Source organism: Capsella rubella, unplaced genomic scaffold (genome assembly GCF_000375325.1).
Source record: "Capsella rubella cultivar Monte Gargano unplaced genomic scaffold, Caprub1_0 scaffold_4, whole genome shotgun sequence".
NCBI classification, from domain to species: Eukaryota; Viridiplantae; Streptophyta; class Magnoliopsida; order Brassicales; family Brassicaceae; genus Capsella; species Capsella rubella.
The window spans coordinates 6060136-6081216 of record NW_006238920.1 but is presented as its reverse complement, the minus strand read 5'-3'; the positions used below and the strand labels follow the sequence as shown (position 1 = coordinate 6081216).

The 21081-nt window shown below is 37.1% G+C and overlaps 4 protein-coding genes across 4 annotated transcripts; 2 read left to right on the top strand and 2 right to left on the bottom strand.

Annotated features, from left to right (window-relative positions):
* Positions 1-210: 210 nt before the first annotated feature.
* LOC111831081 (disease resistance protein TAO1-like) lies at positions 211-3579 on the bottom strand. The gene is made up of 4 exons (XM_023784590.1): positions 3113-3579; positions 1836-2940; positions 1444-1749; positions 211-1286 (listed from the first exon to the last, which is right to left on the bottom strand). Exons 1-4 carry the CDS (start codon positions 3577-3579, stop codon positions 921-923), a joined length of 2244 nt encoding a protein of 747 aa, XP_023640358.1. The 3' UTR covers positions 211-920.
* A 1424-nt stretch (positions 3580-5003) lies between these two features.
* LOC17889065 (pentatricopeptide repeat-containing protein At2g27610) lies at positions 5004-7310 on the top strand. The gene is made up of 2 exons (XM_023785094.1): positions 5004-5075; positions 5168-7310. Exon 2 carries the CDS (start codon positions 5368-5370, stop codon positions 7177-7179), a length of 1812 nt encoding a protein of 603 aa, XP_023640862.1. The 5' UTR covers positions 5004-5075; positions 5168-5367; the 3' UTR covers positions 7180-7310.
* Positions 7228-10138, bottom strand: LOC17889973 (protein SUPPRESSOR OF K(+) TRANSPORT GROWTH DEFECT 1). Its single transcript, XM_006294186.2, has 8 exons — positions 9488-10138; positions 9272-9377; positions 8466-8664; positions 8313-8381; positions 8156-8230; positions 7965-8063; positions 7709-7864; positions 7228-7489 (listed from the first exon to the last, which is right to left on the bottom strand). The coding sequence occupies exons 1-8, from the start codon at positions 9963-9965 to the stop codon at positions 7364-7366; spliced, it is 1308 nt and encodes a 435-aa protein (XP_006294248.1). The 5' UTR covers positions 9966-10138; the 3' UTR covers positions 7228-7363.
* An 8487-nt stretch (positions 10139-18625) lies between these two features.
* On the top strand, positions 18626-20730 carry LOC17887731. The gene is made up of 5 exons (XM_006294282.2): positions 18626-18919; positions 19130-19236; positions 19365-19830; positions 19938-20056; positions 20357-20730. The coding sequence occupies exons 1-5, from the start codon at positions 18701-18703 to the stop codon at positions 20556-20558; spliced, it is 1113 nt and encodes a 370-aa protein (XP_006294344.2). The 5' UTR covers positions 18626-18700; the 3' UTR covers positions 20559-20730.
* The last annotated feature ends 351 nt before the right edge of the window (positions 20731-21081 follow it).

Sequence of the window (21081 nt, the reverse complement as noted above, 5' to 3'; positions counted from 1 at the left end):
AGGATGAAGCCTCTGAAACAATATCACTGTTAGAGAACTCTATTCCTTCTCTACCTAAAATATCCAAGACTCAACAAGGTGTCTATGATTTGTCTCTCACTTGGTGTTTTAATTTAAAGTGTTAAGGGAAATTGATTATATGTAAATAGTGAAAGGAGCAATCTGTAGTTCCTCCAGGGAGTGAGACTCAACAATAATTTGCACATAGGGTTATAAATGTGTTGTTTATACTCGGACTTGTTCAGAGAGACAAAGGAAAAGCATTTATAAGGAGCCGTTGGACAGATATGGAAGACAACTATTTTGAAGACTTGACTTATATACCTTTTAGTAGGTGATACTTCAAGATACATGTTTTTCTTCTTGGTATGATGATCCATTATCTGATTTTCTACACGAAAGAAAGTTAGATTCCACGTCGAGCTTGGGTGGAAGAGCCTTTAGCTTTGAGTACTCTTCTGATCTCCAAAATTTACGAGACTTGGGCATTGGTGACATTCCCACTGGAGGAAGAGAACTATTTAAATTTTCTTTCACCCATTCTTGTCTTCTTTTGACACAATTCACCAATTCCTGGAAGTTACACTCGATAGAATAGAAAGAGAACCCCATCAGAGATGCGCATCCAATGACAGACAAGTACTTGAAATTTGTGGCATTCCTAATCGAGAAGATGAGCTCCATCAAACTTGAACATCCAGTGAGATTCAGTTCGTGGAGATAAGTAGCATTCTCAATAGAGGTAGGGAGCTCCACAAGACTTGAGCAGTTGCTGAGATTTAATTTCTTGAGATTAGTGACATTCCCAATAGAGGAGGACAATCCCGCAGAAACTGAGTATCCCTTAAGATTTCGCTGCTGGAGATTAGCGGCATTATCTATAGAGGGAAGCTTTGTTAAACTTGAGCATCCACTGAGATCTAAATCCTGGAAATCCACATCAAAGGGTCCTCGTTGGAACTAGAGAAATTGTCGAGATTAAATGTGTTGAGATTAGTGATATTCCAAATACAAGAGGGGAGTTGCACCAGACTTGAACACTCAACAAGAAATATCTTGAGATTAGGAATATTTCCAATAGAGGTAGGGATAGTCAGCAAGCTTGTGCAATGTTCGATATTCAAAATCAACATACTAATTGCATTTCCAATTGAAGATGGTAGCTCCAACAACTTTGAGCAGTGACTGATATCTAAACTCAAGAGATTAGTGGCAAAAGACAGATCAGGAAGCTTCTTAAGGTTCTTGGAATAACTCAAATCCACCCACTTGAGATTTTGAAGAGGCTGCCCAAAAAAAGCAAAAGACAACATACAAGGAAATTATTATGTGCTTTACTACTTATTATACCATCTAAGTTTCAAATAAGTTAAAAAAAGACAAGAGTATTATAATCAATTTTTTCTTTTTAACAAGAAGATCCAAAAAGTTGTATTTACTTACTTGAACTCCTTCCCACAGCTTCTTAAGTTTGCTGTAACGCATGTTTAGCTCGACAAGGAAAAATGCATTGAAACTAGAAGGTAAACATGTCATTGGAAAATATTCCCAATGTAGTAAACGAAGCTTTGGAGATAGATATTTCAGACTTTGTGGAGAGTGCAATCTACAACCATTATAATCATCAACTTTTCCGTAGAATCTTAAGAATTGGAGATTGGACATTCTCTCGAAGCATCTTTTGCTTATATCAAAATCACCGTTGATTTCAGATAAGTCGAGATTCATACCTACAAGACTTTTACTACCCTGAAAATAATAGTAGAGAGAGTTAGTTATGATTTGAATTTAGTTTGGAGGGAACAAGGCAATGATTGACTAATGTGAAAACTTACAGTTTTCTTGGTGAGTACTTCACATATCTCTCTAGCATCAACCAAAAATTGGCGTCTTCCAGGTTTTTGAACAGATTGGTTTCGAACAATTTCTCTACCTAGTTGTACTACAAGACTAGGCATCTTTATAAATCCATATTCCCGAGATATGAGAGATTTCTCAGCTAATATGTTAAGCCCATGACTCAAGTCCAAAAATGTATACGCAAGAAAATCTTCAAGTGTTTGGATACTTTTATGGCTGAAAAAGCAAGCTATATAATGAAATAAAGCTTTATCTTCATCGCATAATGCGTCATAACTGAATCTTAAAATACTATGAATATCTTGGTGAAGCCTAGCTTTTAACCTTGGTAGTGCATCTATCCACTCTTGCTTGGACATTCCTCGGAAATAGGAGCCCATTACACTTAATCCCAAGGGGAGCTTCCCGGAAAGTTTTGTAACTTCCAAGGCAAGCTCCTCGAAACCATCTTTAATGGACTTTTGGCCAAAAGCATGCAAGCAGAAGATTTGAAGTGCCTCTTCATCAATTGGATAATCCATCTTGTAAATATGATTGATCCTATGTGCCTTTAAGAGATTGTAGTCCTGAGTTGTTATGATAATCCGACTTCCAGTACCAAACCATTGAGTTTTTTTCGCCATAGCATCTAATTGTAGCAACCGATCCACATCATCAAGAACGATAAGCACTCTCTTATCTTTCAACCTTTCCGGTGCAACACCTAAGTGACGTATCTTCAAATCCTTTTGATTTAAGGTCTGAGATAAAAGTTGTTCCTGTAATTGCAACATAAGAGCAAAGTTGTCGCGGCCATGTACTGTATAGACTCCTTTTATACTCACCATGAATGCAGTATGAGTGAACTTACTACGAAGAGTTTCATATAAGGCTCTAACGATGGTCGTCTTACCAATACCCGCAGGACCCCAAACCCCTACCATTCTCACTTCATCACATTCTAGGCATAGCAAAGACAACATCTTTTGCATGTGAGCTTCAACCCCAACTAAGTCTTCAAAGTAGTTTGATGGGATACGATTATTTAGTGCATTTGAAACATCAGTCGCAATATTATCGATCATGTCGGCTTCGTTACACCTAACGGGCAACAAATTAATGTAAAAACCATTAGAAAACAAAGAGACAGAGAGATCTATATGTCAAATTACATGGTATTAGTAATCAAAATAATCATTTACATCATAAAAGCTAACTAGTTGCAAGAATCTTTCTTCGGAAAAAGTAACAGGAGGTGATCAAGAAGGCTAACCAGTTGCTTGAATGGTAACCAGCAATTATTGCCACTTCAGCCAAAACATGTCTCCATGTCCTAATGTCCTCTTCTGGTTTACCCTTACAAGTTTCTTCGAAGACCTTTCCAAATTTTCCGGTTTGTTTCTTTACATTAGTTGGATCCACTTTATAGAAAATGGTCATCACCGTTTGACCAAGCTCTTTACTACAATTCATAATCTCCACCAATTCATTTAGGCACCATGTCGAAGAAGCGTAGTTCTTCGAGAGCAAGACGATCAGGATTCTCGACCCTTTAATAGCTTCTACGAGTTCTTGACCGATCGGTTTGTTCCTTGGGACATCATTATCAATGAATATATCGATTCCTTTTGCTTTGAACTCCTTGAAAACGTGGCTGAGAAAGGCTTTGCGAACATCTGCTCCGTGGAAGCTTGGGAAGACATCGTGTATCCAACTGCGAGATGAAGGATCAAGAGCCATGTAATGAATATAATTCAAGAGCTTGAGTCTTTTTAGAGCGATCAAGGTCTGACACAAAAGAATTGACTTATGAGAAGGAGATAGCAAACGTGAAATGCATAACAACGTTGTGCGTGAAGTCAACCAAAGAAAAAGTCTATTTAGACAACAATAAAAGTGTATTACTAAATAAGATCGAGTGACCGATCCATCAATATAGTACATTCTAGGTTTCATTGTATAAGATGTTTTAGACATTTTTTATTTTTTCATAGTATAAGATGCTTTGGAAATGAGAAAAAATAAATAAAAAAAACAAATAAATTTCGTGGCAATTTTGTAGCAAGAACAGGATAATTTTATACAATTTTATGACTAGTTATATTTAAACGTAAAGTTTATCATTGACCTATTTTTAGTTTTTAGATATGAAACTCGATGTAGAGAACACAAAACGAAAGAGATTAATTAGTTTTTAAAATTTAGTATTTTTATCTAAAAACATCTTATATTTCGAATACAGGAAAACACATTACAGTATATATGCTAATGGAAGTTAACATATATATATATATATATAAATTGATAAGCAATCATTGGAATTTGAAAGTAGACAAAAAAAAGGATAGTTTTTTACTATTTATTTTCTGTAACTTTATTAATGGTTGGTTAATTTTTCTAAACTAAATAAAATAAATATTTTGATTAAAACCAAATTATCTAAATTTGATTTGTTTTTATTTTGAAACATCTTATATTTCGATCTGGAAGGAGTATATGCATTATAACAAGTTAAATTAATGGTGCACAAAAAAAAAATTAATGAAAAAAAATCCAAAACCATATAACAGACTAACAGAAATACTAAACCGAAACAGACCAAAATATGAATTGAACACTATTCACAATGATAACCAAAAAAAAAAAAATCATTCACAACAAGAGCTATTGAACAACACTTGAACTCCCTTCATGTCGAAGTAATGTACATTACGCGCAAATGAATAATTTTGAAAACACAAAAACTTTGGTTCAGAGCAAATGCGATTCGCAACGACTATACGGAGACGTCAATCTCTGGAGAAGTTCAAACCCAATCATCGGATTCATGGCTTTGGCGTTTCATCCTCCTCTCGTCTATATAGTAGTGCACGCAACGTGTTCGACAAAAGTCCTGACCGAGACCGGGAAAGTTATACGAGTTTACTTTTTGGGTTTTCTCGTGATGGAAGAACTCAGGAAGCAACTAGACTCTTCTTGAATATTCATCGTTTGGGAATGGAGATGGACTGCTCAATCTTTTCCTCTGTTATAAAAGTTTCTGCTACTCTGTGTGATGAGCTTTTTGGTAGAGAGTTGCATTGCCAATGTGTAAAGTTTGGGTTTTTAGACGATGTGAGTGTGGGAACATCGCTGGTTGATACATATATGAAAGGTAGTAACTTTAAGGATGGAAGGAGTGTTTTTGATGAAATGAAAGAGAGGAATGTTGTTACTTGGACTACATTGATAAGCGGGTATGCTCGGAATTTGATGAATGAGGAAGTTTTGACATTGTTTATGAGAATGCAGAACGAAGGAACTCAGCCAAACTCATTTACTTTTGCAGCTGCTCTTGGAGTTTTGGCTGAAGAAGGAGTGGGTGGGAGGGGAGTTCAGGTACACACTGTTGTTGTAAAGAGCGGTTTAGATAAAACGATTCCGGTGTCTAATTCCTTGATTAATCTGTATCTCAAGTGTGGGAATGTTAGGAAAGCTAGAAGTTTGTTTGATAAAACAGATGTAAAGAGTGTGGTGACTTGGAATAGTATGATTTCAGGATATGCGGCAAACGGGCTTGATTTAGAAGCGTTGGGAATGTTTTACTCTATGAGGCTTAATCATGTGCGGTTATCTGAATCGAGTTTTGCTTCCATTATTAAGCTGTGCGCTAACCTCAAAGAACTGAGATTCACAGAGCAGCTCCATTGCAGTGTTGTAAAGTACGGGTTTGTGTTTGATCAAAATATAAGGACGGCTCTAATGGTAGCGTATAGTAAATGTATGGCGATGTTTGATGCTCTTAGGTTGTTTAAAGAGACAGGATCCCTCGGGAATGTTGTGTCATGGACAGCAATGATTAGTGGTTTCTTGCAGAATGATGGGAAAGAGGAAGCAGTGAATTTATTTTCGGAAATGAAGAGAAAAGGTGTTAAACCAAACGAATTCACTTATTCTGTCATTCTCACAGCTCTTCCTGTAATTTCTCCATCAGAGGTCCACGCACAGGTTGTAAAGACTAACTTCGAGAGATCTTCAACCGTTGGAACCGCTCTTCTAGATGCTTATGTGAAGTTAGGTCAAGTAGATGCGGCTGCAGTAGTTTTTAGTGGTATTAATGATAAAGACATTGTCGCTTGGTCAGCGATGCTTGCAGGATATGCTCAGATCGGAGAGACGGAAGCAGCGATTAAGGTGTTTAGTGAGCTCACTAAGGGAAGGGTAAAACCGAATGAGTTTACATTCTCTAGCATCCTTAACGTGTGTGCGGCTACTACCGCGTCTATGGGACAGGGAAAGCAGTTCCACGGGTTCGCTATAAAATCAAGACTTGATAGCTCTCTGTGTGTAAGTAGTGCTCTTTTAACCATGTATGCAAAGAAAGGCAACATAGAGAGTGCGGAAGAAGTCTTTAAGAGGCAGAAAGAGAGAGATCTAGTATCATGGAATTCGATGATCTCTGGGTATGCACAACACGGGCAAGCTATGAAGGCTCTCGATGTTTTCAAGGAAATGAAGAAGAGAAAGGTGAAAATGGATAGTGTAACATTCATTGGAGTATTTGCTGCTTGTACACATGCAGGGTTAGTAGAAGAAGGCGAAAAGTATTTCGATATAATGGTGAGAGACTGCAAGATTGCACCTACAAAGGAGCATAATAGTTGTATGGTGGATTTATACAGCCGAGCCGGACAACTTGAAAAGGCTATGAAAGTCATAGACAACATGCCAAACCCGGCTGGTTCCACCATTTGGAGAACAATTCTAGCTGCATGCCGTGTGCACAAGAAAACAGAACTTGGGAGATTAGCTGCAGAGAAGATCATTGCGATGAAACCAGAGGATTCAGCTGCGTATGTGTTGTTGTCTAATATGTATGCAGAGTCAGGAGATTGGCAAGAGAGGGCCAAAGTAAGGAAGCTGATGAATGAGAGAAACGTGAAGAAAGAACCTGGTTACAGTTGGATTGAGGTCAAGAACAAGACTTACGCATTCTTGGCGGGTGATCGGTCTCATCCTCTTAAAGATTTGATCTATATGAAGCTAGAAGATTTAAGTACACGGCTGAAGGATTTAGGGTATGAACCAGATACAAGTTATGTGCTTCAAGACATTGATGATGAGCATAAAGAAGCTGTTCTTGCTCAGCATAGTGAGAGATTAGCTATTGCTTTCGGGTTGATCGCTACTCCAAAAGGAAGCCCTCTTTTGATCATTAAGAACCTTAGGGTTTGTGGAGATTGTCATGTAGTTATCAAATTAATTGCAAAGATTGAAGAAAGAGAGATCGTAGTTAGAGATTCAAATCGGTTTCATCACTTTAGCAGTGATGGAGTTTGTTCATGTGGGGACTTTTGGTGAGATAATAAAAAGAAAATATTGTTCAGAACATTTTTTACACGTTTCGAGAAATAAGCAAATTCAATGTTTTGGGATGAAATAAAAGATGGGTTTGAGATTTGTTTTGCTTCTCAGTACATACATAAGCAGAAGGTCAAAGAGACTAATATGATTATGAAAGGTATTTGATGGAATATCAAATCTATTAACCTTCTTCTCCAAACTCCTGTGTGAATTTCTCATGGACTTCAAGGTCAGACTTGCTCACTGTTGGCCTTTGTCTTGCAAGTACCTTCTCGAAATCTGTTCTGGTGATAGGTGGTGGAATAATCTGTCACATAAAATACACAAATCAGTCTTTTGTTTACAGCATCAAAGGCCTTTGTAGAATGAATTTTTAAGACCAAAAGCATAGCAGTGCATATCTATGCTTCACATTTTATGTGTTGTGTCTTCCAGCAGATATATGTAAAGATTGAAAGGATTTATAAATCAGAGAAGTTTGAAACACAAAACCTCAATGATATATTCAGAGTTTTCGTGTAAGTACCTTTTCTGCAAGCCCTTTTGCTGCTAGATCTTGCATTGTAGTCTGGATGGCACCAGGGTGCCTAGGCCCACATGGCATCCATGTACCATCAGGAGACTTAAAAAAGAACATCGCATCTTGCGTTTTACGAACAGGTTCAAACAGAACATCTTTTACCTGCATGAATCAAAAAAGATTCTCAATACAAAGGTTCATCTATCTACAACAACATTAAGGACAATAAGAAATAACTTAAGGATTAAGACAAGTCACGTACACAAACAGACACATCTGAACCAGAAAACCCTTCTGTCTTTTGGCCTAAATATTCAAAATCAGGTTCAGTTAAATTATGAGGTGTGTCTCCCAAATGGACCTGCATTTACAAAACATATCTCATTAGTAAACTGTTTGGGTCTCCCTTGAATGGTTTTTTACTTAAAGGAACTTGAAGCAAATGAATAATACTTTGAACATGTGCTGTCGAGCCTTGGCCTCTGGGAGAGGAATATAAATACGCTTGTCAAAACGTCTTCGGATAGCCTGAAATCAACATGGTGTTACCAAGATGGCATTTAACTGGCAACAAAAATATAGAAACAATCTGCTCTAACGAATTTTTCACCTGATCAAGAGCATAGGGTGTATTGGTTGCTGCAAGCACAAGTACTTTCTCATCATTGTGTCCAACACCCTAAAATAAAAAGAGATAAGGAATGAAAAGAAATGTTTCCAGTAAAACTGAATGACAGAAGTTCAGTTCAGAGAAGCTTTGCACCTGCATCTGCACTAGAAGCTCTGTTTTGATACGTCTCGAAGCTTCACTCTCATTTCCTTCTCCACGTGTACCACACAAAGAATCTATCTCATCAACAAAAATAATCGATGGAGCACTTTCGCGGGCCATCTCGAAAAGGTTTGATACCAGCTTCTCACTTTCACCCATCCACTTTGAGACCAGGTCTGATGAAGACACGCTGATGGTTGGGAAGTAAAAAGGAAACAACTATTCTTAAGCTATAACGTGTTTCCAAATATAAACACTGTAAACACAAGATAAGATAGAAAAACAACCAACATGAAGTACCTAGCTAGACATAATTCAAAACCCAAGACCCTAGCACAGGATGATAGCTAAGGAAGTTTTCATCTTTATGATCAAGTATCTTGTGCAACCACCAAAAAAATAAGAATTTGTAGCAACCTTAAACCAAAGGATCTGCATGTTTGCCGAACTAATACCACATTTATCGGTTCTCTAATATGCCATATAGATTCTACCAGAGACTACGCTTTAGAATCTGGCTGTAGATGCTTGTGTATAGCATGCATAGATAGCAGAATCTAGTAAATCGATCGCAAGTTGCAACATATAGTAGACTCAGAGAAAATCAAATCTTATAGACAAGTGTCTGAACTGATTCCCATACTACTATCTGAATTTGAAGAAAGCCATTAGGAATCAAAACGCAAACAAAAGCAAAGAACCTACCCTCCTCAAACTAATCCTGAAATACTACAATCAAAGAGCTAAGACACTGAACTATCCTCATGAAGCTTGAGACACTTTTAGACATATGTTACCTGAAAAAGGTAGAATCTGCTTCAGTAGCAACAGCCTTAGCCAAATACGATTTTCCTGTTCCCGGTGGCCCATACAACAGGAAAGCTCTCCATGGCCGTCTCTTTCCTAATAAGTAAAAAACCAAGCTTTAATCAACCATACATAGATAAAGGTCAAAAATTTATAAACAGAATGGTTTCAATCTTCAATGAACCGCTCCAGATTGTTCAATTTACCCGTGAAGAACTGTGGAAACTTAACAGGCAAAATCACAGCTTCCTGTAAAGCTTGTTTAGCACTTTCAAGCCCAGCAACATCTGACCACTTAATGTTAGGCTTCTCCCTAACAATCGCAGAGTTTAACCCAGCTCGAAGCTTCGATTGCTCAGGATCTTCTCCATCTTTACCACCACCTTCTCCATCTTTTGGCTTAGTCTTCGGCTTCGTCGCAACCGCTGCGTCCCCGTTAGATCCCGGACCCGATCCACCTTCATCTAGAACAGCACGGATCTCCTCTGCACGACGGAGATACTCGGTGAATTTCTGGGTAATAGCTTCTCTGATCTTAGGGTTCTTCTCATACTTGAGATGAGTTTTGAAGTACTCAAGCGCGTTCATGTATAGAGGAAACGCCTTATTGTAATTCCCAGCATTGTCTTCGTGAACAGCTTGCTTCACGTACTCGATCGCTTGTTCCTTGAAATTGCTGTACATAACTTAGGGTTTTACCAGAAATTTTTCTCGATTTGATAATTGTGTACTCCTCCTGCTTAATTGAATCCTTGAGGATCAAGGATCGAAGGAGTCGTGATAAGAAGAATTCGAATTGGAGAAGAAGAAGAATAAGGGAAAGGAGATGAAGAAGAGAGAAGAAGGAATGGATTATGCAAATCGATGAAGAAAAGCCAGATTTGACGACGAAGACGAAAAGGTCTTGAAAACAGCGGAGCGTAGGTTTGTAGAATGATTAAACGTTGAGTTGTTTTTGCAAGTTGTGAAGGGTTGGCTCAGCGTTTTAATGAGTGACAAGGAAAACGCTTGCCGTTTTTTTCTTTAATATGCCTATTTTTGTCCAACATGTTTGTATTAAAAAGCAAAAAAATAAAACCCAAGTATATTTTAATCAAAATCCCACCTTTCAACCAATAAGAGAAAAAATAATGTAATTACTTTTTAAACTATTTTTCTCAATTTAACTATTCTGAAATTCCGATGATTTAATTCACCTGATTCACAAATTTAAATTGATCAAATTATCCTAATTATTAACCATTTAAATAGAATTTTCATTTAGTCCAACTAAAAAGTGTTATTAGCATATGTAAGTGATTTGATGATAAATCATGCATGTGACCAAGAGAATTTAGAAGCTAATGGATCATATGAAATAGAAGAACATAAGGATCAAAAGAATGTATAATTGACTCACAATAAATTGGCAGTTATGAATGTAACAATATGTGTCGCTAAAGAGTTGTTCTAGATAGAGAATCTCTAAAGACTCTATTTCAAACATTATAATATGTTTACATATAAAGAAAAATCGTACACATTTTCTTTCTTATCAAATGGTGTCCATGACCGAGAGCAAATCTTGTGATAGGTTTGTGGATATATATACAGTAAAACCTCTATAAATTAATACTCGATAAATTAATAATCTCTATAAATTAATAAATTTTTCCGGTCCCAAGTCGGGACCAGTGTAATTTTAGACATATTTCGATAAAATAATAAGATAATAATTTTTTTGAAAATCCTTTGTAAATATATGGTCCCAACAATATTATAAATTAATAATTAGGTAAATTTTTCAAAATATATGCATATATAGACACATTAGTTTTTGTTATAGTTTATTTCTAATATTTTACTATATCAAAAATAGTTAGCATTCTCTTTCAAGACATAATAATTATTATTTTCTTTGTAATTGATTATATAAAATATTAATTCTCATGATTAAATTTTATTTTTAATTATTTTTTTGAAAAAACTTTCCAAATTAGGAAAATCTCTCTATAAATTAATAATTATTAATTTATCGATAAATTAAAACCTCTATAAATTAATAAATTTTCATAGTCCCAACATTATTAATTTATAGAGGTTTTACTGTATTGATTTTCTTAGTGGATTGTTGCCTTTGTATGAACATTAACATTTTTTGTGCAATATAATATTTTTAATAAACTCCATAAAACACATCCCAGAGATTTATTATAAATTATATTGTATGTGAATTTCAAGCTTTGGTCATGGCAATGGAACATGTTTGGAGTCAAGGTTATCGTAAGGTCATTTATGAAAGAGACTTTAAACAGGCTATTGATTTGATAAATGAAAGAACTAGGAATTTCAGGATTTATAACTGGATCCGGGAAGCAATCCGTTGGAAAAAACTGTTTCAAGATACTCAATACTGCTGAATATCAATGTCAGAGAAGAACAAATATAAAGCTTTCTCTCTGTATTTCTCTCAATCGCTCTTAGAGCTGTATATATACACAACACTTTAACCTAGGAAAACACTTACGATATACATACAAAAAACCAAAAAGGACAATATGAATATTAACATAAGTCTGCTCTAATACCCCCCTCAAGTTGCAGCATGCAAATCAAGAATGCCCAACTTGCCAAGAAACGAGGAGAACTCCTTTTCGCCCAATGCCTTTGTAAAAATATCTGCGAGCTGAATAGTGTAGGAGACATGTTGTGTAGCAAGAACACTCCATTGAATTTCGTCACGAACAAAATGACAATCTTTCTCAATGTGTTTCGTACGTTCGTGAAAAACCGGGTTCGCTGCTATATGAATTGCAGCTTGGCTATCACAAAACAGAGACATCGGCGACGTATGATCAACCCCAAGGTCAAGCAAACAAGCTTTAATCCAAATAAGTTCCTTTGTAATGTATGCCATGGCGCGATACTCCGCCTCCGCTGAAGACATGGAGACCCGCTTTTGCTTCTTCGTTCTCCATGAAATAGGTGAGGAGCCGAACTGAATAAACCAACCAGATAAGGAACGACGGGTTAACGCACATCCATCATAGTCAGAATCACACCAACCACGAATATGTAGATCACACGCCGAACTTAAAAGAACGCCTTGACCCGCAGTCCCTTTGATATAACGCACTACACGCAAAGCTGCATCCCAATGGTCTTGTCTAGGAGTTTGCATAAAGAGAGATAAAATGTGAACGCAATACGCCAAATCCGGTCGAGTCACCGCAAGATATATTAAGCGCCCAACCAGTCGATCATATCTTTCGGGATCAGGAAGAGGTTCACTTTTAGACAACGCTAGAGTATGATTCTGGTCCATAGGAAAACCCACTGGCTTTGCATCAAGAAGACATGTTTCTAAAACAATGTCCAACGCATATTTTCTTTGACAAAGATAGATGCCTGACGAGTTACGAGCAACCTCTAGACCCAAAAAATATTTTAATGCACCAAGATTCTTCATATGAAAACGTGAGCTTAAGTAGGCTTTAAACAACTTAATAGCATCACCTTTGTTTCCCGTAATGGCCAAATCGTCCACATAGACCAAGATATACAATTGAACTCCGTCACGGGAATATGAGAAAAGAGAATAATCTGAACAAGATTGTTTGAAACCATAGCTCACCAAAGCATCTGCAAGTTTCGCAAACCAACACCTCGGTGCTTGCTTTAACCCGTAAAGAGACTTCCGTAGCTTACACACAAGATTAGGAGACGAGGCACAAAAACCAGGAGGAAGTTTCATATATACTTCTTCATCAAGATCTCCATGTAGGAAAGCATTATGAACGTCCATTTGATGAAGTTCCCAATCACGAGCAGCAGCAACTTGAAGAAAAATACGAACTGTAACCATCTTCGCAACGCAACCGGAGCAAACGTCTCTTGGTAATCCAAACCCTCTATTTGGCGATTACCAAAGACCACAAGACGCGCCTTAAACCGTTCAATCGAACCATTAGAGTGCTATTTAATCGTGAACACCCACTTGCATCCAAGAGCCTTCTTGTCAGGTGGTAACTCTTCTAAATCCCAAGTATGACTGTCTTGCAAAGCAACAACCTCATTTTCCACAGCCTTACGCCACCTCTCATCTTTTATGGCCTCTGCAAGAGATGTTGGTTCAATATTCTCAAGGATTGCAGCAAGAAAAGCCCTATGTGAGGGTGAAAAACGTTGACAATCAACATAATCATCAATAGGATACACTATATTAGCTGAAGAAGAACCTGTCGAAGACGATTTTGGAACAACAAAGTCTTTTAGTAAGACCGAGGGTCTTTTCTCACGACAACCACGACCAAGTTTTTCTATAGACCCTTGGTTATCGTCATGCAAAAAAGGAGTGGTCGGAGTATTAGAGCTTAAAGGAGCAACCACAACTAGTTGTTCCTGTGCCGGTTCACCCCGAACAACTTCACGTGTAACATCTTCCGGAGCCACGAGTGTTGTATCATTTTCTGGAAACACAGTAGGTGTGGAATTTTCCGGAGGCACCTCTGTTGCAGCCAAAAGAGAACCATTCTCAACGGTATCTTCAGTATCATGAGCTTTGTATGAATGGAGGTATCTCATCTATGTCATGTGTTTGGTCCGGCGCCGTGTTGTCTTGAAAAGGAAAAGCTTTTTCACAAAAAACAACGTCTCGAGAAAAAAGGAATTTTTCTTCTTCAAGATCATAGACCAGCCATCCTTTCTTCTCATAGGGATACCCCAAGAAAACACAACGTCGGGATCGGGTCGCAAATTTGTCACCATTATGATGTTGATTATGTGTGAAACATAAACACCCAAAAACCTTTAACTGATCAAACTGCGGAGACTTGCCGTGAAGAATTTCATACGGAGTTTTTCCCTTAAGCACCATCGATGGAGTGCGATTAATAAGATAACAAGCGGCAAGTACACATTCTCCCCAAAAATCAATAGGAAGGTGAGCTTGAAATCGAAGAGCTCTAGATACATTTAAAATATGTCGATGCTTTCTTTCTACTCTTCCAATTTGTTGTGGTGTCCCAACGCACGAAGTCTCATGAATAATCCCATTTTCCAGAAAAAAACCCTTCATGCAAATAAATTCAGTTCCATTGTCGCTACGCACTCGCTTAATATTTTTGTCAAATTGTCGCTTAGCCATAGCCATAAACTGTTTCAAAAACGTCGAGGTTTCACTTTAGTCTGTCATCAAAAATAGCCATACTCCACGAGAAAAATCATCTACTATAGTAAGAAAATATCGAGCTCCAGAAGACGAAGGCGTCCGATACGGACCCCAAACATCACAATGAATAAGCTGAAAAATCTCGGTTGTCTTATTATCACTTGTAGAAAAACAATCTCTGGTTTGATTGGCGCGGTTTCACACTTCACACACCGATTCAGAAAATTCCTTAGTACTACTAACACCAATATCTGGAATTAAAGAAATAACTTTAGAAGATGGATGCCCGAAACGCTGATGCCACACGTCAAAGGAGACACTCGCATGTAAGCCAATAACGTTCACTGCATTCACCTTTCGGAAATAGTACAGTCCATCCCTTTCCTCACCGGCGCCAATCAGCATCCTGGAACGGTCCTGAATAGCACAAAAACCAAGACCAAAGTGAGCAAAGCACTTGTTTTGTCTAATCGTCTGAGAAACGGAGACGAGATGACAATTCAAACCCTCAACAAACAACACATGAAGCAACCTGATATATTGACCAAGAGTCACAGTTCCACGTTTTGTAGCTATAGAATGTCTACCATCCGGAAGACCCACCAAACATGGTTCAATATCAGTCACTTCAGTCAAAATATCAAGAGACCCTGTCATATGATTCGAGGCACCAGTATCCAATATCCAAGGAACAAGAAGAGTCTTACCCGAGAGAGTTTCAGAGGCTGTTGTCTTCCCTTTGTAAAAACTACTCATCAAGACTCTCCACTGCTCATCCGTGAACCCTCCAGGGACTGTACTTAAAGAAGATGTCACGGCTGGACTCTCATTCTCTTGTGGTTGCAAACTGATAACATGAGCAGATGCCTTCGGTTGTGCAAGAGGAAGTGTTGGAGATGACCCACGATCTGATTTCGAACCTCCTGCCGTGTCAACTCTAGTCCCTTTCCACCAAACCGGGTACCCGATACGTGCGTAGCACCGTTCCTCACCATGTCCTTTCTTACCACAAAACTTACAAATTTTATCTTTGTAATCAACACGACCACGTGAGCTAGATTGTATAGCAAAGCTCACAATCTCAGGCCTTAACTCAGTTTCTTTGTTAGCAAGCTTCATTGTCTCATCTCTCTGGACAATGGAAAAAGCTTGGTTCAAAGTTGGGAGAGGATCACGAGTGAGTAGACTTGACTTAAGAGCTCCAAAACATGATTCATCTAGGCCCATTAAGAATTGATGCACCTTGTCCTTCTCACGTTTCCGAGTACCACGTCCTTTGGATTCACACGTGCACTCATTGCACGTACATTGATCCTCCTTGTCGTAGTCTGCCAAATCTTCCCACAGTTTCTTCAATTTTCCATAATATGACTTGATGCTTAGCCCCTTCTGCTTGCAAGTCACTAATTCATGTTTCAATTGTTGAATTCTTGGACCAGAAACAACACCATATTGCTCTGCAATATCATCCCATAATTCCTCCGCAATTATAAAGTGTGAGATATCACGTCGGAGTGATGGGTCAATTGTATTACGAATCCAAGACACCAATAATGAATTAATTGTCCACCAGTCTTCAATCTCATCAGAATCTTCTCCCGGTTGCTTTATTGAACCATCAACAAAACCAAACTTCTTGCGAGCACGCAAAGCAGTTCGTAGTTCACGAGCCCAATCTTCAAAGTTATCACCGTTGAGAAGAACCTGTGATATCAAAATCCATGGATTATCACTCGCCGACAAGTCATATGGATGAATCGTACGTCGCTTCGAAATTAGGTCTTCAGCCATCGTGGCCACCTGTTTTCCCGACGCCTCTTCCGTTGTCATGGTCGAGTATTTAGATCACTGGAAAAATATTTTAGCCTTGTGGCTCTGATACCATGTCAGAGAAGAACAAATATAAAGCTTTCTCTGTGTATTTCTCTCAATCGCTCCTACAGCTGTATATATACACAACACTTTAACCTAGGAAGACACTTACGATATACATACAAAAGACCAAAAAGGACAATATGAATATTAACATAAGTCTGCTCTAATAATCAAGATCAAACAACCAGGTGACAGATTTACTTGCTAAATCTTTTAACAATGTGAATTATATTCCATCATTATGTTCATTTTTCCTTATCAATTCATTACATTGTAATCACGTGCAAGTTCTAATTTAATATTAAGCAGAAGTTAAAAAAAAATTACATTGTATGTGATAAATATTATTATTTGTTCCAAATAATGCAATCTTGTTGAATTTATAAAACATTTCACATAAAAAGTTTAAACAGATAAGACTTCGATATTTGAAAAAAAAAAAAGAAAAAAAAAGAAAAACAAAAAACTCCAAATATATGTATTATAGGATGAAGAATTATGAATTTAAGATTTAAATATTTTTTATTTAAGATCTCAAAGAATGATTGCACACACTTGTCTCACAATCACACATCTTAAGAAAGTAGTTGATGAATATGATCTTGGATACATCATAAAAGAAGTTTGAAAATTCATTTTTCCAATTCTATTTTGGAAACAGTAGGTGATAAAGTCATCATATGGATTAGTAAAAATTTATCAAACTCAAAAACTTCATCTTGAACAAACATGTGGATTGAAGTCAAAAACAACTAGTTGGCAAACACATTATTGGTTCTATTTTTAGTTTTTTTGTCTAAATCTTTTTACCATTTGATCTATGTATTAGAACCGATAGGGTTTAAATTGGTGGGCAGAAACCAATGTTGTATTTACATGAAATTATATGAAAATTTCCTGTTAATTTTTTTTTCTTTGATGTGTTTAAAGATAGGATTTTGTGTCTATGTTTTTTCATCCCACACTTATCGCAAAGAAAAAACAAAAGAAAGAAGATTAGTCCAAAAGACATGAACTGGATTTCTGAATTAAGTATCAAAACCAATAAAATTACCAGAAGGCATGTGTGTTTGCCAAAAGAAAAAACACTAATTATGGATAATGTTTGGTAATTACGAGTACTAATGGATATTTTTTGAAAATATTTACAAATCTCATATATAATTTTTAAAAAAACCAAATAATTTTTTTGAAAAATGTGTTTGATTATAGGTAAATGCATCTTGTCATGGTTGATTTTAGTGAAATCGATCAGGGCACTCCTAGTGTTTTCCATTTTCTAAGACAGCTATGATATTGGTTCCTAGTGAGGTGGTAGGATGTACGTCAACTATGACATTGACTCTCACTGTTTCTTGTCTCGCTAAATTGAATTGTGAGCTCTTTGTAGAACACCCTAACCTACCGGTATAAATCAATAATTTAAAGAATAAATTAAAATTGTCTCATTTTGGTATTTTTATCTTTTTTTTGTTATATATATATGATGAGAGATATCGAATGCCCTCTATTTGTCAAAAGGAAAAACATGCTCTGTATATTGAATACTCTCGAGTGTACCAATTGAGATCTACAAAAAAAAAAACAAAGTGATAAGTAGTTTCATGTGTAGAAACAAATTAACAAGTTTGACAACAAAAAAAAACAAATTTACTTTAAAAAAGATAAGATGAATGATCCAAGTAAAATACATCAAAAGTTCATGTAATTTTCTGGTAAATATCAAAATAAGTCATGTTTTTCGAGAATTTTTCCTTTCTTTTTCTTTTTCTTGTTATAAATTTGTAAGTCCATCTTTAACATAAAATTAGGGACTATTATTGGTTAACTGATTTGTAAATCCTAATTGATTATGAAAATTAACTACATCGATTTTGAAATAACATGTTTTACCCTTGAATTTGAATTTTTCTATTTTACACTTTCAAATTCATTTAAAACATACTGCATATTTGAAATCCAAAAACATATCTCTAAACAAATAACATAGAATTTTTAACTACCATCTATAAATCATAGAACCAATAATACATTATTTTAATAATTATTTTAAAATAATGATCGAAGTTCTAAACTCCGTCAAACTCCGATTTGGTATATATTACGGCATAACCATTGCAAAAATAAATATTTAGTGATAATTAATTTCAATGTATCTTTGGTTTTGCAATGGTTCTGCGCCTAAACCAATCTAAACCAAACCTTAACCGCCAAATCGGTAGACGAAACGCAAAGCAAGAGCATAGGGCCTACGTGGCAGCAGCGAGCGTTTAGGTCACTTTCGTCAACATCCTCAATAGAAAAAGTCAACTCCTTTTTTTTCTTCCGCCTCGACTCCTCTACTCTACTCTGCGGTGGATACTGTAGTTTGAATTGGACTCGAGAACGACGAACAATGGGGAAACGAGAGAAGAAACCTAATCGACGTCGCCACAAAGGTGAATTTTCGAATGATTCTGAAGATTTCTACGATCGAGAGCCGCCGGTTGTTGCCTCCGTCGACGACGAAGATGAAGAAGAAAATTCTGAGGAAGACGGTAAGGTAGAAGATAACGAAGGAAACGAGTCATCAGATTTGCCTTCAAAGTTTCTTCTTTACCAGCAATCAGTACAGGTAACTGCAACTCTGTGCTTTGGCCTTTAGGTTCCATTGAATTGTCTGCTTAGAAGTACTTGAATTGTCTGCTCTCTTGTGACCTTTGTGTGTTTTAAGGGCTGGTGACACTTCTTTGGTTAAATCTTTCGAAAAAGATAGTGTCTTTCACTCTCTAACAGGAAAAAGTTGTTAGCTTTAACACATTGGCTCATGTGTGTTTTGGTGCAGTCACCAAAAGGAGACATAAGTTACTTGCAGAAGTTCTTTTTGATGTATATTGGTGGAAGGCAGCCTTTCCATTTCCAAGAAGATTTCTGTGGCACTGCTCTGTTAAGGTAAACCCAAAAATGTTTCACTAAATGTTGTAGCTTTTTGTTTCTTGGCTGGTTTAAAAATGGCTATTTTGGATTCTGTAGTTGGCAAAAGAAATGTTTAGATGCTAATGATTTGATTGTTTGATTAGTGCGGAGTGGCTGAAGACTGACACTAGGCGGACTGCTATAGGGCTAGATTTTGATCTTGAGGCGTTAGAATGGTGCATGGATAACAACATTAGTAAACTTGGTGCTGATGTGTATTCAAGGATATCGCTTTTACATGGGAATGTGCTGAGCCCTCTTGAGGCTAAGCAAGTGAAATCCAAATCCCACGAGCTGATACAGAATCTCAGTTTGGATGATGGTGATGATGAAGATTTGGCTGATCCTAGTGTTGAGAAAGATGAACCTGATTCGTTGCCGAAGAGGGATATTGTGTGTGCTTTCAATTTTAGTTGCTGTTGTCTCCACAAACGCTCGGAATTGGTTACTTACTTCAAGAATGCACTTGAAGCTTTGTCCAAGAAAGGTGGTATTTTCGTGATGGATTTATATGGAGGTGCTTCTGCTGAGGGACAGTTGAAGCTTCAACGAAAATTCCCAAATTTCACGGTAAAAGTTCATTCTTATACTTTATTAGGTGAAAAAGGGTGTCAGAGCAATATATATGAAACTTACTAGCAATGACAATACTAACGATTTTTCATATAATTTGGCAGTATACATGGGAGCAGGCTGAGTTTGACATTTTAACTCGCAAGACAAGGATCAGTCTGCACTATCACCTTCAGAAACAGAACAGAAAGATTCGCCATGCTTTTTCATACAGCTGGAGACTGTAAGTGGCCTTTAAGTCTGTTTCCACATCCATTATTTCTGCGAAATGGGATACATGCTACCCACCATATCCCACAAGCCTTAAGAAATCTTTTAGAAGTTATAGATCTTGTTGCTAGGTGATATCTAAGTTCTCATGTTAGTAGTTATCCTTGTGTCGCGGATAAGTAGCATGATATATATCGGTCAAAGACGTTATTTCTTGTTTCCTTATTGTATATTAATTTGTTGTACTTGGATCAATGAATCACATTAAGTTCTTGAGTAGTGATTCCTGGGTCTTCTTTTCATGTGTGTGTAGGTGGTCATTGCCGGAGATAAAGGACTGTATGGAGGAAGCCGGGTTTAAGGCAGTCCATTTCTGGCTCAGAGAAATGCCAGATGCTTCCGAAATGCGTAGAACAGATGGGTTTGGTGCGGGACGTGATATCAAGTATGAACAAGTCAAGAACTTTCAACAGTGTGATGCTTGGAATGCTTACATTGTTGCAGTCAACCTCTAGTTTTGTAATGTATACCACCAACCCTGTATGGTTGGTTGAGTCTTTCGCAAAATTCACCCTCGTTTTTTTTAACCATGCCTAGATTATTAGTTATGCTTTCTATCCATCCTTTTGATTATAAACTATGAATTCTGACACTAGCAATTTAAAATTAGATCCTCTGTTGATTTCATATCTGGTCTTTATTTCTGTCACGCAATGGGTTTATGCACCAAAGGAGATGTTGGGAAAATTTTCTCAGGTCAGTAGATTTTACATGTGGTCGTTGTTGAACCATGAGACAGTGGTTCCGGACATGGTTGTAGAAGTCTTGAGTTCACGATGACACTCTAGCAAAGACATTCAAGTGTTAGACTATAATGATACAAGCCTCCGGACCACAAAGGCTTAGAATGAGAATTAGATGGTTGGTAAAAAGCAGTGTTTTCACGCCCGGACCGGACGGTCCGACCAGTTAACCCGCGATCCGGACATTTCTCCGGTTTGGATTTAGTGCTTAAATCCAGCAATCTCAAAACCGCAA